Source organism: Saccopteryx leptura, chromosome 3 (assembly GCF_036850995.1).
Source record: "Saccopteryx leptura isolate mSacLep1 chromosome 3, mSacLep1_pri_phased_curated, whole genome shotgun sequence".
NCBI classification, from domain to species: domain Eukaryota; kingdom Metazoa; phylum Chordata; class Mammalia; order Chiroptera; family Emballonuridae; genus Saccopteryx; species Saccopteryx leptura.
In genome coordinates this window covers 192,903,958-192,921,200 of record NC_089505.1, presented here as the reverse complement: position 1 = coordinate 192,921,200, position 17,243 = coordinate 192,903,958, and the positions used below count along the sequence as shown (strand labels likewise).

Genomic DNA, 17,243 nt, shown 5'->3' with positions numbered 1-17,243 from the left:
AAATGTGATACCTTCTGCTTTATTCTTCCTTTTCAAGATTGCTGAGGCTATTCGTGTTCTCTTTTGGTTCCATATAAATTTTTGGAATATGTGTTCTATAACTTTGAAGTAAGTCATTGGTATTTTAATCGTTATTGCATTGAATTTATAAATTGTTTTGGGTAATATAGACATTTTAAAGATGTTTATTCTTCCTAACCATGAGCACGGTATATTCTTCCACTTGTTTGTATCTTCTCTGATTTCTTTTATCAATGTTTTATAATTTTCCGAGTACAAGTCTTTAATCTCCCTGGTTAAATTTATTTCTAGGTACTTTATTTTTTTGGTTGCAATGGTAAAGTGGATTGTTTCCTTAATTTCTCTTTCTGACAGTTCATTGTTAGTGTATAAAAATGCCTCTGATTTCTGAGTATTAATTTTATATCCTGCCACCTTGCTGAATTCATTTATCAGGTCTAGTAGTTTTTTGACTGCAACTTTAGGGTTTTCTATATACAATATCATATCATCTGCAAATAATGATAGTTTTACTTCTTCTTTTTCAATTTGGATGCCTTTAATTTCTTTTTTTTGTCTGATTGCTGTGGCTAGGACTTCCAGAACTATGTTGAATAAAAGTGGTGAAAGAGGGCACCCCTGCCTTGTTCCTGAACTTAAAGGGATTGCTTATAATTTTTGCCCATTGAGTATGATGTTGGCTGTGGGTTTGTCATAGATAGCCTTTATCATGTTGAGGTATGTTCATTGTATTCCTACTTTGCTGAGAATTTTGATCATGAGTAGGTGCTGGATTTTATCAAATGCTTTTTCTGCATCTATTGAAATTATGATGTGGTTTTTCTCCTTCCTTTTGTTTATGTGATGAATCACATTGATTTGTTTGCGAATATTGTACCAGCCTTGCCTCCCAAAAATAAATCCCACTTGATCATGGTGTGTGATTTTTTTCATTTATTGCTGGATCCAGTTTGCTAATATTTTGTTGAGGATTTTAGCATCTAAATTTATCAGGGATATTGGCCTATAATTTTCTTTCTTTGTGTTGTCTTTGCCTGGTTTTGCAATCAGAATTATGCTTGCCTCATAAAAGGAGCTTGGAAGTCTTTCTTCCTCTTGAATTTTTTGAAATAGCTTGAGAAGGATAGGAGATAGTTCCTCTTTGAATATTTGGTAGAATTCACTTGTGAAGCAATCAGGCCCAGGACTTTCCCTTTTTGGGAGTTTTTTGATAACTTTCAATCTCATTTGTTGTAATTGGTTGGTTTACGTTTTCTGATTCTTCCAGATTAATTTTTGGAAGATTATATGATTCAAGGAATTTGTCCATTTCATCTAGGTTGTCTAGTTTTTTGGCGTACAGTTCTTCATAATATTTTCTTAGAATCTTTTGTATTTCTGTTGTCAGTTGTTATTTCTCCACTCTTGTTTCTAATTTTATTTATTTGAGTCCTCTCTTTTTTTTTCTTGGTGAGTCTAGTTTAAGGTTCATCAATCTTGTTTACCTTTTCTAAGAACCAGCTCCTGGTTTCATTGATCCTCTGTATTGTTTCTTTAGCCTCTATGCCATTTATTTCTGTTCTGATCTTTATTACTTCCTTCCTCCTACTAGCTCTGGGCTTTACTTGCTGTTCTTTTTCTATTTCTTTTGGATGTAAGGTCAAGTTGTTTATTTGGGCTTTTTCTAGCTTTTTGAGGTATGCATGTAATGCTATGAACTTTCCTCTCTGGACTGCGTTTACTGTGTTTCATAAATTTTGAGTTAATGTATGCTCATTATCATTCATTTCTAGGTATTTTTTAATTTCTTCTTTGATCTCATTGTTTACCATTCATTATTTAATAACATGCTATTTAGTTTCCAAGTGTTTGAGTATTTTTAAGTTCTTCTGTTGTGGTTTATTTCTAGTTTCATGCTATTGTGATCAGAGAATTGCTCGATATGATTTCAATCTTCTTAAATTTGTTGCGACCTCTTTTGTGCCCTAACGTGGTCTATTCTAGAGAATATACCATGAGCTCTTGAAAAGAATGTATATTCTGCTGTTTTAGGGTCAAAGGTTATGAAGATATTTATTAAATGGAGTTGATTTAGTATGTTCTTTAAGTCTGTTGTTTCTTTGTAATTTTCTTTTTTGAGGATCTATCTAGTGATGTTAGTGGGGTATTGAAATCCCCTACTATTATAGTATTGCTGTTGATCTTGCCCTTTAAATCCATCAAAGTCTGCTTTATATATTTAGGTGCTCCTATATTAGGTGCATAGATATTTATAATGGTTGTATCTTCCTGTAGGATTGCTCCATTTATCATTATGTAGTGACCTTCTTTATCTCTTATTATAACCTTTGTTTTAAAGTCCATTTTGTGTAATATAAGTATTGCTACCCCAGCTTTTTTTAAATTTCGATTTGCATGAAATATTTTTTTCCATCCTTTTATCTTCAGTCTATCTGCATATTTTGTTTTACGGTGTGTCTCTTTTAGACAGCATATGTATGGGTCCTGTTTTCTTATCCACACAGCTACCTTATGTCTTTTGATTGGATCATTTAATCCATTTACATTTAAGGTTATTATTGATATGTAATTGTTTATTGCCATTTTATTCTTTAAAACTGTATTCCTCTTTTGCTATATTCTTTTTCTTTTTTGATCTGTTTACAACAGGCCCCTTAGCATTTCTTTCAGCCTTGGTTTGGTTGTAGTGAATTCCTTGAGTTTTTTTTTTTTGTCTGGAAAGCTTTCTATTTCTCCTTCAATTTTAAATGATAGCCTTGCTGGATAAAATAGTCTTAGTTGTAGGCTCTTGTTCTGCATTTCTTTGAATATTTCTTGCCATTCCCTTCTGGCCTCAAGTGTTTCTGTTGAGAAGTAGGAAGTTACCCTTATGGGGGCTCCTTTTTAGGTGATAGTCTTTTTTTCTCTAGCAGCTTTTAATATTTTCTCTTTATCACTTAGCTTTGGTATTTTAATTATGATGTGTCTTGGTGTTGATTTCTTTGGGTTTCTCTTTAATGGAGTTCTCTGTGCTTCTTGAACATGTGAGATGTTTTCCTGCCTTCATTGAGGGAAGTTTTCAGCTATGATATGCTTGAACAAAGTTCTTTGATATGCTTGAACAAGTTTCTTGTTCTTTCTCTTCGTCTTCAGGAACCCCTATGATGCCAGATATTATTTCTCTTTATGTTGTCACAGAGCTCTCTTAGAGTTTCCTCAGACTTTTTGAGTCTCTTTTTTTTTATTTTTTTATTGCTCTGCTCCCGTACCTTTATTTATCTTGTCCTCTAACTCGGTGATTCGATTCTCAGCTTTATCCATCCTGCTTTTAATTTTTTCCAATGTGTTCTTTATTTCTGATATTGTATTTTTCATTTTTGACTGACTCTGTTTTTATTATTTCAATGTCCTTTTTTATATTTGCTATCTCTTTATTTAGGTGTTTGTAATGATTGTCTATTGTTGTTCTAATATTTTTGAGCATCCTAACAATTGTTATTTTAAACTCTGCATCTCGTAATTTGGTTATATCTGATTCATTCAGGTCATTTTCTGGGGATTTCTCTTGATTCATTTGTGTTACACTTCTCTGCCTTCTCATTTTTTCTGTGTAAAGGAAGGTTTTGGCCACTGGAGTCCACTGGGTGTGGCCTCTATTTTCTAGTTAAGGTCTGTCTGTAGCCCCGCCACCCCCTCTCCTGTTTCTGTGTAGGGTGTTTGGGTATGGGCGTTGCCGGTGCCTGCCCACTGGGGCTGTTGTTGTGGTTTCCACCTCTCCTTAATGGAAGTGGCAGTGATCAAGTGCTCGGGTGTACAAGCCTTGGTGGCCTTGGCCTTTGCCCCACCCCCGTGGGTGGCGTTATGCTTGGCCCTGAGGGCAGGGCCGCGCACTTTTGCTCAGCTTCGGGTCTCTGCCTGTTTCTGGGCTTTTGCCTTTCCCTTGCAGGAAGAGCCTGCTTGTGAGATGGCTGTAAGCCGTGGTTCCACAGGCCCAGTGGGACTGTGAGCCCATGCTCTGTAGCGGGACTCTGCCTGTTCTGGGTTTTTGGCTCCACCCCCGCGGGAGGAGCCAGCTCCCAAGTCAGGCCACAAGCCTTGGTTCCGCAGGCGGGGCAAGGCTGTGCTCCTGCGCCGTTGCTCAAGGGCTGGCCTCCACCCCTTCCGGGGTTCCCGCCCTTCTCCCGCAGGCTGGATTGCAGGCTGCCCTCAGCTGGGCTTGACCGCTTTTGCACACCCCCTCCTCCCCAGCTGGGCAAGACTGAGCTCACACCTGGTCCCAGCCGGTGGCCAGCCGGCTTCCACCCTTGCCAACAGAACCATGCTTCCGCGTCCCACCACCGCTCGCCCCGCGGCGAGCCCTCAGCCGTGTGGGTGTGGGTGCTGCAGCTCAGATCTTAACACTCACTACTGTAGTCCTGGAAGCTCCCTCCTTCTAAGCGACTCTGCTCTGAATGCCGCGGGAGAGCTTGTTTGGCTGGCGTCCTGCTTTCCTTTGCTGGTATTGCTGTTTCCAGGGGAATTATTCACTTTAGATTTGGAGAGTGACTCATCCCAGGGGTTAGGGTGGCTGTCTCCTAAAATGTTTCTCCCTTTGCCTCCTAGATTACACTGTCTTCCTGCTACTCCGGTCCTCTCCTCCCTCCCCGTTCCCTGGAGCCCCCAGTGAGTGGTTTTGAGAGAGGTGTTCTGCGCGGTCCCTTTAAGAAGAATCCTGGGTATGAGAAATCAGTCTCTTTCTCACAAACAGTATCTGACTTGTTTCCAGCTAAATACTGTCTTTATGCCTTTTCTAGGCTCTGGGGCTGCAGGCTGGGGCTTTGTTCCTGGGACTCAGGACCCTCCCCTCTCTGCTTAACTCATTTCCCGCCATGCGAGTCTCTCCCGGCTGCCGTTTGCTCCAGGGAGCTGGGCAGCCCTCTCCGTGTTTCCGCTTTTCCTACCAGTCTCGGTGTGGCTTCTTCAGTGTACCTTGATTGAAGAGTCCTCTTAGTTTAGTCCAAAGTTGTTTTTTCCAAATGATAGTCTTAAAATTAGTTTGTAATCCACTTTCGTTCTGGGAGGTGGATGTTGGTACGTCCGCCTACTCCAGAGCCATCTTGTCTTCTCCTCAACACCACATTTTTCAGAATATATCCCCATTGTTAAGTGGCATGTGACTGTATACCATATTTTGCCTATGCATTCATCCACTAATGAAAATGGGTTGCTTCTACCTTTTGGCTATTTTGAATAATGTTGCTATGAATATGGGTGCACATCTCTCTATTCCAGACTTGCTTTTAGGTTTTTGGAGTATGTACTAGAAGTGAAATTGCTCTGTCATATGGTAATTCTATTTTTAATTTTGTGAAGAACCACTACACTGTTTTACATAGCAGCTGCACCATTTTACATTCCCACCAGTGTGCACAACAGTTCCATTTTCTTTGCATCCTTCCCGAAACTTATTTTTGGGGGTTTTTTGTTTGTTTGTTTTGTAAATACTCTAATTGATGTGAAGTGGTATTTCACTGTGTTTTGATTTGCATTACCTTAATGATTGATGATAAAGATCATCTTTTCCTGTGATTATTGGTCATTTGTACATTTTTACAAAAACATTTATTCAAGTCCTCTGCCCATTTTTGGATAATGTGGTTGTTTTCGTTGTTGAATTTCAGTTCTTTACACATTCCGGATATTAGTCCTTTGTCCCATATATAGTTTGCAAATATTTTCTCTTTTTCTGTGAATTGCCTTCTTACTCTGTTGGTTGTGTACTTTGATGCACAAAAGTTTTCAATTTTATGATCTAATTTGTCTACTTTTTGTTGTTTGTTGCCTGTGTCTTAGGTGTCATATCCAAGATATCATTGCCAGTTCTAGTAACATGAAGCTTTATCTCATGTTTTCTTCCAAGAGTATTATAGTTTTTATGTTTGTACTTTTGATCCATTTTCAGTTTATTTTTGTATCTGGTGTTAAGTAAGGGTTCAGCTTTATTCTTTTGCCTTGTATATCCAGTTTTCCAAGCACCATTTGTTGGAAAGACTATCTTTTCCTTATTGAATGGTTTTGTCTCTATATGTGAGGGATTATTTCTAGGCTTTCCATTTTATTGGTCGTATATCTGTTTTGATTACTATAACTCTATAGTAAGTTCTGGAATCAGGAAGTATGAGTCCTCCAACCTTGTTCTTCTTTTCAAGATTGTTTTGGATTTTTAGGGTTTCTTGAGATTTAATATGAATTTTAGGGTGGATATTTTTATACTTCTCCATATGAAATGCCATTGGGATTTTGATAGGCATTTCATTGAATTTGTAGATCACTTTGGATATTAATGAGAACATCCTAACAATATTAAGCCTTTCAATCCATGAACATGGGGTATCATTCCATTATTTTGTCTTCTTTCTTTCAGCAGTGTTTTATAATTTCCTTTTTTATCATTACAGTGTTTCACCTACATCACTAATTCCTAAGTGATTTTTTGATGCTATTATAAATGAAATTGTTTTCTTTATATATTTTTTTTGGATTGTTCATTATGTTAGTATATAGAAGTGCAACTGATTTTGTGTTTTTTTTTTAATTTTACTTTGCTAAATTTGTTTATTCTAACAGGATTTGTTTTTGTGGAATCTTTTGATAATGTCATCTGCAAACAGATATTATTTTACTTCCCTTTTAATTTGGATATCTTTTATATTTTTTCTTGCCTAATTTCAGTACTATGTTGAATAGAATAGCAAAAATAGCCTTCTTTGTCTTGTTCCTGATTTTATAGGAAAAGCTTTTAATGTTTTTATTACATTGAGATAGTTTCCCTTTTTACTGTTTTTTTTTCAGTTTTTAATCATGAAAGGTGTTGACTTTTGTCAAATGCTTTTTTAGCATCTGTTGAGATGATCATCTTTTTTTTCCCCTTTATTCTGTTAATGTGGTTGATTTTCATGTGTTGAACTATTATTGAGTTCCCGGGGTGGAAAAAAACCAATTGTTCATGGTATATAATTCTTTTATATGTTGCTGAATTTAGTTTGTTAGAATTTTGTTAAGGATTTTGCATCAGTGTTCATAGGTGATATATGTCTGTAGTTTTCTTATGTTGTATTTATCTGGCTTAGGTAGCAGGGAAATGCTAGCCTTATAGATTAATTAGGAAGTATTTCCTCCTCTTCATTTTTTTTTTAAAGAAGTTTGAGAAGGTTTAGTATTAGTTGGTTTTTTTTTTAATGTATGGTAATTTCATTGAAGCTACTGGAGCTTTTTCTGGGGGGAGTATTTAAACATTTTATTAAGGTATAATTGAGATACTTTATAAGTTTAAGGTGCACAGCATAATGGTTTGACTTACATTTACTGTGAAATGATTACCATAATAAGTAAGTTATATTAGCATCCATCATCTCATACAATAAAAAGAAAAAGCAATAAAAAGAAAAAATATTTTTTTGTAATGAGAACCCTTAAATCCTAACAACTTGCATATAATTCATACTGTGGTGTTAACTTTAGTTATCATGTTGTACATTACATCCCTAATACTTATCTTAAAACTGGAAGTTTGTGCCTGACCAGGCGGTGGCGCAGTGGATAGAGCGTCAGACTGGGATGCGGAGGATCCAGGTTCGATACTCCGATGTCACTGGCTTGAGCAAGGAGTTACTCGGTCTGCTGTAGCCCCACTGTCAAGGCACATATGAAAAAGCAATCAATGAACAATTAAAGTGCAACAATGAGAAACTGATGATTGATGCTTCTCATCCCTCTCCGTTCCTGTCTGTCTGTCTGTCTCCTATCTATTCCTCTTTCTGACTCTCTGTCTCTGTAAAAAACAACAACAACAAAAAGAAACTGGAAGTTTGTACTTTTCAATCACCTTCCTCTAATTCCCCCTCTTCCTATCTTGCTACTGGTGGTAGCCACAAATCTGATCCCTTTTTCTGTGAGTTTTGATTTTTTTAATGTCCCACATATAAGTGAGATTATACAGCATTTATCTTTCTTTATCTGACTTATTTCATATAGTAGAGTGCCCTCTGTCCATCCATGTTGTCACAAATATCAGGATTCCCCTCATTTTTTTATGGATGGATAATATTTCATTGTATATATATACCACAACTTCTTTATCTATTTACCTGGCAGTAGATACTTAGGTTGTTTCCATGTCTTGGCTATTGTAAATAATGCTGCTATAAATATGAGGATACAGATGTCTTTTTGAGTTAGTGTTTTTGTTTTCTTTGGATATAGTCTCAGATGTGGAATTGCTGGATTATATGGTATAATTAGAGGCTGCACTAATTTACAGTGCCACCAAGAGTACACAAGGGTTCCCTTTTCTCTGTGTCCTCACCAGCATTTGCTGTCTTGTCTTTTTGTTGATGGTCATTCTAACAGGCAAGATGATATCTTACTGTGATCTTGATTTGCATTTTTCTGATATTTAGTGATGTTAAGCATCTTTCCATGTACCTGTTGGCCCTTTGTATATTCTTATTGAAAAAAATGTCTATTCAGGTTTTTTGCACATTTTAAAATTGGATTATTTGTTTTTTTACTATTGATTTGTATGAGTTCCTTGCATGATTTGGAAATGAACTCCTTATCAGGCCCATGTCAAAGAGCATCTTTTCTGTTTTCTTTAATTTTTATGGTTTTATATCTTATATTTAAGTCTTGAATATATTTTGAGTTGATTTTTTGTGAGTAGTGTAAGTTAGGTAGATAGTTTAATTCTTTTACATGTGACTATCCAGTTTTCCCAACACCATTTATTGAAGAGACTGTCTTTTCTCCATTATGTATTCTTGTCTTCCTTGTTAAATGTTAGTTGGTCTCATAATCTTAGGTTTATTACTGGGTTATCAGTGTGCCATTGATCTAATTATCTGTTTTTATGCTCATACCATACTATTTTAATTATGATAGCTTCATGGTATAGCTTTACATTAGGAAATGTGATACCTCCCTCTTTGCTTTTCTTTCTTAGGATTGCTTTGGCAATTTGGGGTCTTTTGGGATTCCATATAAATTTTAGGATTGTCTTTACTACTTCTGTAAACAATGCCATTGGAAACTTTGATAGGGATTGCATTGACTCTGTGGATGGCTTTTGATAGTATTAACACATTAACAATATTAAGTCTGGCAATCCATGAACACAGAGTACTGTTTCCTTTATTTATTTTTTATTTCTTTAATCAATGTCTTGTAGTTTTCACAGTAGAGAACATTCATCTCCTTGGTTACATTTATTTCTAAATGTTTTATTGTTTTTAATGCTATTGTAAATTTTATTTCAATCTTAGATAATTTGTTGTTAGTGTATAGAAGCACTGCTGATTTTGGGGTGTTAATTTTGTATCCTGTAACTTTACTTAATTTGTTGAATAGCTCTAACAGTTTTTTGGTGGTCTTTAGTGTTTTCTATATATAAAATCATGTCATTTGCAAATAGAGACAATTTTACTTTTTTCTTTCCAATTTTGATGCCTTTTACTTCTTACCTGGTTGTTCTGGCAAAGACTTCTGGTACTGTTCTGAATAGGAATGGTGAGAGGGGACAGCCCTTTTACCTGATCTGAAAGAAAAAGCTTTCAACCTTTCACCATTGAATATGACATTAAGTGTGCTTATCTTGTACTGTATAGCCTTTACTATGTTGAGCTATATTCCTTCTATACCTGATTTGTTCAGTTTTATTATCAACAGATTTTGGTTTTGTCAAATGCTTTTTTTGTGTCTAGTGGAATGACCATATGATTTTTTTCTCATTCTATTAATGTGATATATCACACTGATTAATTTGTGGGTGTTGAACCATGCTTACACCCTAAGTATCAATCCCTTTTGATGATGGAGTATAATTCCTTTGATGTAATACTGAATTTGGTTTGCTAGTATTTTATTGAGAATTTTGCATCTATATTCATCAGGATTATTGGTCTCTAATTTTCTTTTCTGATAGTGTCCTTTTTGGACTTTGGGATCAGGGTAATGCTGGCTTTATAAAATTAGTTTGAAGGTGTTCCTCCTTTTTGATATTTTTTGGACAGTTTGAGAAGGACTTACATTAATTCTGTTTTAAATATTTAGTAAAATTCACCAGTGAAGCCAACTGGTCTTAGATTCTTCTTTATTGGGAGATCTTTGATTACTAATTCAACCTTTTTACTAGTAATTGGTTTTTTCAGACTTTCTATGTCTTCCTGACTCAGTCTTGATAGTTTGTATGTTTCTAAGACTTTTTCCAGTTTTTCCTAGGGTGCCTAATATACTGCTTACAAAAATTAGGGAATCAGAGAACGTGCAGATACTCTAGTACTTTCAGCCTTTTGTATAGTGCATTTTCACCAATGAAATAAAAGTTGGTTTTGCATCTCATTTGCATAGTTGAACAACTTTCTTTGATTTGTCATTTGCTTTTCTGATGTTCTTATTTAATAAAAAAAATCAAAGGCTTCTTTTTTTATCATTTCATATTCATTTTGAAATATTCCCTAATTTTTGTGAGCAGTGTATGTTGGTGTATATAGTTATTCATACTAGCTTCTTATGATCCTTTATATTTCTGTGGTATCCGTTAAAATGTCTCCTTTTTCATTTATAATTTTGTTGATTTTGGTCCTTTATTTCTCTTGTTAAGTCTAGCTAAAGGTGTCAATTTTGTTTATCTTCTCAAAGGACCAAGTCATAGTTTGGTTAATCTTTTCTGTTGTTTTCCTATTCTCTACTTTTTATTTCTGCTGTGATCTTTATTATTTCCTTCTTTCTAGCTTTGGTTCAGTTTGTTTCTTTTCTAGTTCTTTAAGGGATAGCGTTAGGTTGTTTATTTAGGGTCTTTTTTTTTTTTTTTTTGTATTTTTCTGAAACTGGAAACGGGAGAGACAGTCAGACAGACTCCCGCATGCGCCCGACTGGGATCCACCCGGCACTCCCACCAGGGGGCGACGCTCTGCCCCTCCGGGGCGTCGCTCTGCCGCGACCAGAGCCACTCTAGCGCCTGGGGCAGAGGCCAAGGAACCATCCCCAGCACTCGGGCCATCTTTGCTCCAATGGAGCCTTGGCTGCAGGAGGGGAAGAGAGAGACAGAGAGGAAGGGGGGGGTGGAGAAGAAATGGGCGCTTCTCCTGTGTGCCCTGGCCGGGAATCGAACCCGGTTCCCCCGCACGCCAGGCCGACGCTCTACCGCTGAGCCAACCGGCCAGGGCTATTTAGGGTCTTTTTAATGTGGGTGTTTATTGCTATGAATCTCCCTCTTAGAAGTGCTTTTGCTGAATATGTTTTGGCATGTTGTGTTCCCATTTTTTGTTTCAAGGTAACTGTAGTCTTTTTATTTCTTTTCGATGCATCGTTGTTCAGGAGGGAGGTTTTGATTACTGATCCAGTCTCCTTACTAGTTATGGATCTATTCATATTCTCTGTTTCTTTCGGAGTCGGTCTTGGTAGGTTTTGTATTTCTAGGAATTTATTTCAACAGGATTATCCAGTGTTTTGGCATACAATTATCTATAGTACTCTCTTATCCTTTTTATATCTGTAGAATTATTAATAATATGTCCCTTTCTGTTTCTAATGTTATTTGAGTTACCTCTTTTATTTTTTTATGCTGTCAAAAAGTTTAATTTTATTAATATTTTTTTTTTTTTGTATTTTTCTGAAGTTGGAAACAGGGAGGTAGTCAGACAGACTCCCGCATGTGCCCGAACGGGATCCACCCGGCATGCCCACCAGGAGGCAATGCTCTGCCCATCTGGGGCATTGCTCTGTTGCAACCAGAGCCATTCTAGTGTCTGAGGCAGAGGCCATGGAGCCATCCTCAGCGCCAGAGCCAACTTTGCTCCAATGGAGCCTTGGCTGTGGGAGGGGAAGAGAGAGAAACAGAGAGGAAGGAGAGGGGGAGGGGTGGAGAAGCAGATGGGCGCTTCTCCTGTGTGCCCTGGCTGGGAATTGAACCCGGGACTCCTGCACGCCAGTCTGATGCTCTACCACTGAGCCAACCGGCCAGGGCTATCAATCTTTTTGAAGAACCAGTTTTTGCTTCCATTGATTTCCTTTATTTTTTAATTATTTAAATTACTATGAGCTCATGGATGTTTAACTTTTTGAGTTATAACCTATTACTACCATTATTTATTGTATTGCTCGGATTCTTGCAGGTTTGGCATTGGAAATCCTTCAAGTTGACTTGTGTCTTTGTGACATATTTTCATTATTTTTTGAGCTTTTCTTTTCAGACAACATGGGATGTTCCAGGCTCATATTTAGATTTTTTTTTAATGTTTTAAAACACTAAAATTTTGAATTAATTTTTGCTTTTTTTAGGTATGAAGATACATGGGCTTCACTTCACAGAAGAGCTAAAGAATGTGCGAGTGCTGGAGAGGTGAAGAATTATTAGCTAATCTTATGCTAGTTTTTAAGAAATTTAATTTGTAATTGTATTAAAATGTTTTTCAGGATATCTGAAATTGAATTTTTCAGTTGATTATGGAACTCCCTAAATAAGGCACATTTTTGTAGCATCTTAGTCAAATATTCAGGCAGAGAGAGTTTGACTTTTATTCCCAAGTCACAAGTAAATACTTTGTTCATTTAGGTATAATTTGAATCTGATGCTTCAATATGCTTTGAATTTGAATCTGATACTTCAATATGTAAGTTATAAAGTATAATTTATTTTACCCACTATTTAAGAATTTTTTATTATTTGAACAAAAGTTTAACTTTGTTCAGTCTACATAAAGTCACTAATTTGCTTAGCAAATAAACATAAAAGTTTTAGGGGGTCATCCTTAGTTCACTTAGAAGAAAACTATTCTTTAGCAGTGTGGATAAAAGTGACTTGTAATTAAAATTATTTGGTACATGTACATAGAGATTTATCAGCCAAGATCAAATACTCTGTACAATTGATGTCGATCAAACTTTCTTTATAAAAACATTTTTGTGATTCTGACTTTAAATTAATTTAGACTGACTTTCTTTACCATTTTCCTAAATTAGTGAAGTTGTAATAGTTATATACAATGGAGTAATACAATGAAATTTAGAAATTAATGTTTCTTTGAGAAATTACTAAAAAAGGGGTGAATGTAAATTTTTGGCCCTATGGTAGACTAGGTACTTTGAAAAGCTCTGTAGATATAAAACCCTTAAATGCTGGATAGATTTTAAAAAGGTGTTTTCTTTTTTAATGTATTAAGCTCACAAAAATTGAGGGAGATCCTAAAGTGCTGAAAAAAAAATGAAAAGGGAACTAAAATCAGAGTGGCTAAAAAAACAACACACACAGAAGCTGGGGTAAAATAGTAAAACAAAAGTTTTAGAGGTTTATGGGGATAGGAGACTTTGTCTATGGGGAAATGAATCTGACTCCTGCATAAAGCAGGAGCTCTGCATAAAGCTCTTGAATCTCTCTTTTTTTTTAATTATTGAGAGGAGGGGAGACAGACAGACTCCCGCATGCACCCCAACTGGGATCCACCCAGCAAGCCCCCTACAGGGCAATGCTCTGCACATCTGGGGCTTTGCTCCATTGCTCAGCAACTGAGCTCTTCTTAGCACCTGAGACAGATACTATGGAGCCATCCTCAGTGCCTGGGGCCAACTTGCTCCAATCAAGCCATGGCTACAGGAGAGGAAGAGAGGGGGGTGGTGGAGAAGCAGATGGGCACTTCTCCTGTGTGCCCTGACCGGGAATCGAACCAGGAACATCCACATGTCAGGCCAACTCTCTACCACTGAGCCAAATGTCCAGGGCCAGCTTTTGTATCTTTGAAGTGGCTACATCCCTCAGTGAAAGATTACAGTAGGGAAAAAATAAAAAATAAAAGCTAATTATTGACAAACGTAAGAAACAAGGAAACCTGCCTGTCTTTATGACAACTTGGACTAAATATAGTTTCCTTTTTGGTTTTGTTACCATGGCCTTGGCCTCACATGAGTGTGGGGCCCTAATTGATACTTCCTGCATGATGGAGGAACCACTACATAAATAAATGAAGGGCCACAGGGGACTGTGTTTCTTGATACCCATCAGATACAAACACAAATTTTACATGGCTGAAACTTTGTAAGCCTAGGCCTCTCAATATTCCTACAAGTTACTTTCTCACCACCACCTTAGCAAACACCCAAATGTATTACCAAAAGTTTGAGAATCACCAGAACCAGAGTAAGATTTAGATCTACAAAGGACTTCACATATAGCGCTATTGAATACAGACTATTAAATATGTATATACAAAGTTTTTAAAGAAATAAAAATGGATTACAATGAATAAGAGAGAGAAGCAGGAACATTGATCTGTTCCTGTAAGTGCCCTGACCGGGTATCAAACCAGCAACCTCTGTGCTTTGGGATGATGCTCTAACTAACCAAGTTATCCAGCTAGGGCTGTAGAGGGTCTTTAAAAAACTTACTCTTTTGATTGAAAGAAGTATTTCATAATAAAATAAATATAGGAGAAAGAATTTATGTAAGATCTGTTGTTGCTATTTGGGGAAATTTTTTCATAGTTGAGTACTTGATTATTTTAAGATCCACATCTAATCAAAGTACCTCTGTTGCTCTCCAGAAATGTAGTACTCAACTTTAAAAATGAAAAAAAAATTTTAAGCCTTCTGATGTGTTGTTGAAACATACGTCTATCTTTTAAGATTTGTAGCATTAAATCTGTCATATGTTTATTTTGTCAGGCCATGCTCATGTGTCTTTGGTGGCTTTAAACCTATGTGAGCCTACCAGGACAAATGTATGTAAGGGCAATTCAGTCTTCTTTAACAAATTACTTTATACTCATCTAATTTAAAGCTAACTTTACTACCTAGTCTTAAAATTCAGATAAGTATCTTAGAAAACAAACAGCTATGATCAACAATAACTTTGTTGTCTAAGTTTTTCCTACAAGTTCTTTGTTGTTGTTTTTTTCTCCCTTAGCAATATATAAATGAATAGTTAATATTGACTTAGGGGTTAGACTCTGAGGACCATTTTTTAAAGTTAGACTTAAAGTACATTATCTGTTTGTAATTTCTATTATCGTAGAATATTTGCTTGCCTTCAAATTCAACTCCAAAGTTGAATTTCTTTTTTGTCCAATAGTTTGCTCTGTAAGCTGGTTAAGTTAGACATGCTTCACTCTGTTCCAACCTGGTTCTCCTCTCTTCCTGTGGTAAAAGGTGACCTGAACTGGGTGTTAGAAATCCTAGTTTCTGCACTAATACATTTTGACCTTCGACACATAAATTAGTCTGTTTTAGTTTCCTCCTCTATAAAATGGCATACCACCACTTACCCAGCTTATCAAATAAAAGAGTGTGGAAAACACATACCCTCAAACTCTGAATTGTTGAGTTTATACACAGTATGGTCCTGTTATTAGCCATTTTGTAGTCATTGATGATCCCTACCTTTTTTTCCCCCTTCTGCTAGCTTCAGTGTTCTCAGGAAGGAATTTTGATGAAGCACAATGGGTTTGTCTGTCTTCTTCCTTTAACTTGATTTCCTAGTGTAAATCTGGGTTTATTCAGAAATGTTTACTTGGACCAGACGGAAAACATTGGCCTTCTGGAGATAGGTCATTTTTTACCATTCAGTAGAGTTTAAGTACAGTTTTGCAGCACCCTTTTATTTGCTGGTTTTTCACTTTTCTTCTTTCTTTCCTGTAGCCGTATAGCACAGTCCCCAGAATATTAATTTAAGGGCATGGGCTTACATGTCAAGAGTCCCTGGGATTGAATCTAGTTCCACTGTGGCCCTTGGGAAAGTGATTTAGCTTCATTATGCCTCAGTGTCTATAATTATAAAATGAAAGTGGTAACAGTGCTCATTTTATAAGGTTGGCATGTGGTTTAAATGAGAGAATACGTGTAAATTGCTTAGCACAGAGCCTGGAAAATACTTATAATGTTTTAGTATTATTACATAATTATTAATGATGATTTCTTAGAAGCCATTCAACCTCCTACTCTTTAATGAAAATGATATTTTAGTGTATTCTGACATATTCTTTTTAATATATACTACACTTCTTATATTCTGTGTTTAGGATATATTTTATTTTGTGGAAGGCTTGAATTAGATAGACTATAGTCAAATTTTAATATTTAAATGCTGCATTTTAATTTTAAGAAATAGCTAGTATGCCTGACTGGAGGCAGCCAGCAGATTGAGTGTCAGCCCAGAACGCTGAATGCCCTGGTTTGAAACCCTGAGGTTGCTGGCTAGAGTGCGGACTCTTCAGTTTAAGCACAAGCTCACTAGCTTGAGCACTGGGTCCCTGGCTTGAGTATGGTATCACCGACATGATCCCATGGTCACTGGCTTGAACACAAGGATCGCTGGCTTGAGATCCCCCCATCTCCATCAAGGCATGTTTGAGACACAATCAATTAAAAAAACCCAAAACTAAAGCAACTATTATTTGATGCTTCTCATCTCTCCACCGCACTTCCACTCTCTCACTCTCTCTTTTACTCTCTCTCTCAAAAAGAATGACTAGTATCGGTGACGGAAGACAATTTGACTTTGAGTGATGGGAATGCAACATAATCAAATGTCAAAATAACCTGGAGATGTTTTCTCTGAACATATGTACCCTGATTTATCAATGTCACCCCATTAAAATTAATAATAAAAATAAATTTAAAAAAAAAGAATGACTAGTATCTAAAAATTGTTTATTCTAGGTTTTTCAAGTTGTTAATCTAATTAACTAGAATAATTAAGATTTAAGAGACTTTTTTAAAGATATACCATGTGCCAGAAAAATATAATTATATTTATTCTCAAACCAACCCTGTGAGATAGGAATTATTATTTTTCTTTTAAGAGTTTAATACTGAAACTAGAAGAATTTGTGAGACCTGCTACCAAAATATAAGCACCAAAGTAGGCAGAATTTTTTTTTCCTGTTTTGTTCACCATTTTATCTCTAGTGACTAAAACAGTACCTGGCAGATAGCAGGATAGTCTGGCTCTGGAAGTTCATTGACTGTTTTAAGTGAATTTTATGAACACAGATTTTTGTTTCAAGCCTTAATTCCCTGATGATTGCATCACAGTTTGTCTATGAAGACTGCTCAGTATTTTTCAAACTACTGTTAGGGATCATTTTAAAACCAGTAGGCATTTTTAAGTATACAAAATAATGAAAACTGTAACTTGAATAAAGCTTAGTGTCATCCCACCAGCTCATTTGAGGCTTATATGTACGAGATGATGCAGTTATCCCTCCAATGTGGGCTGA

General features: G+C 36.3%; 1 protein-coding gene across 4 annotated transcripts in view; it reads left to right on the top strand.

Moving 5' to 3' along the window:
* Positions 1 to 17,243, top strand: part of DTNBP1 (dystrobrevin binding protein 1) — a 160,770-nt gene that overhangs the window by 32,896 nt on the left and 110,631 nt on the right. For 3 of the 4 annotated variants that reach the window (XM_066377102.1, XM_066377101.1, XM_066377104.1), the window contains one exon: positions 12,316 to 12,376. The exons of the other annotated variant lie outside the window; for it this stretch is intronic. In XM_066377102.1, coding sequence (XP_066233199.1) covers positions 12,316 to 12,376 — 61 coding nt within the window. The remainder of the gene's footprint in view (positions 1 to 12,315; positions 12,377 to 17,243) is intronic. 4 annotated transcript variants of the gene reach the window in all.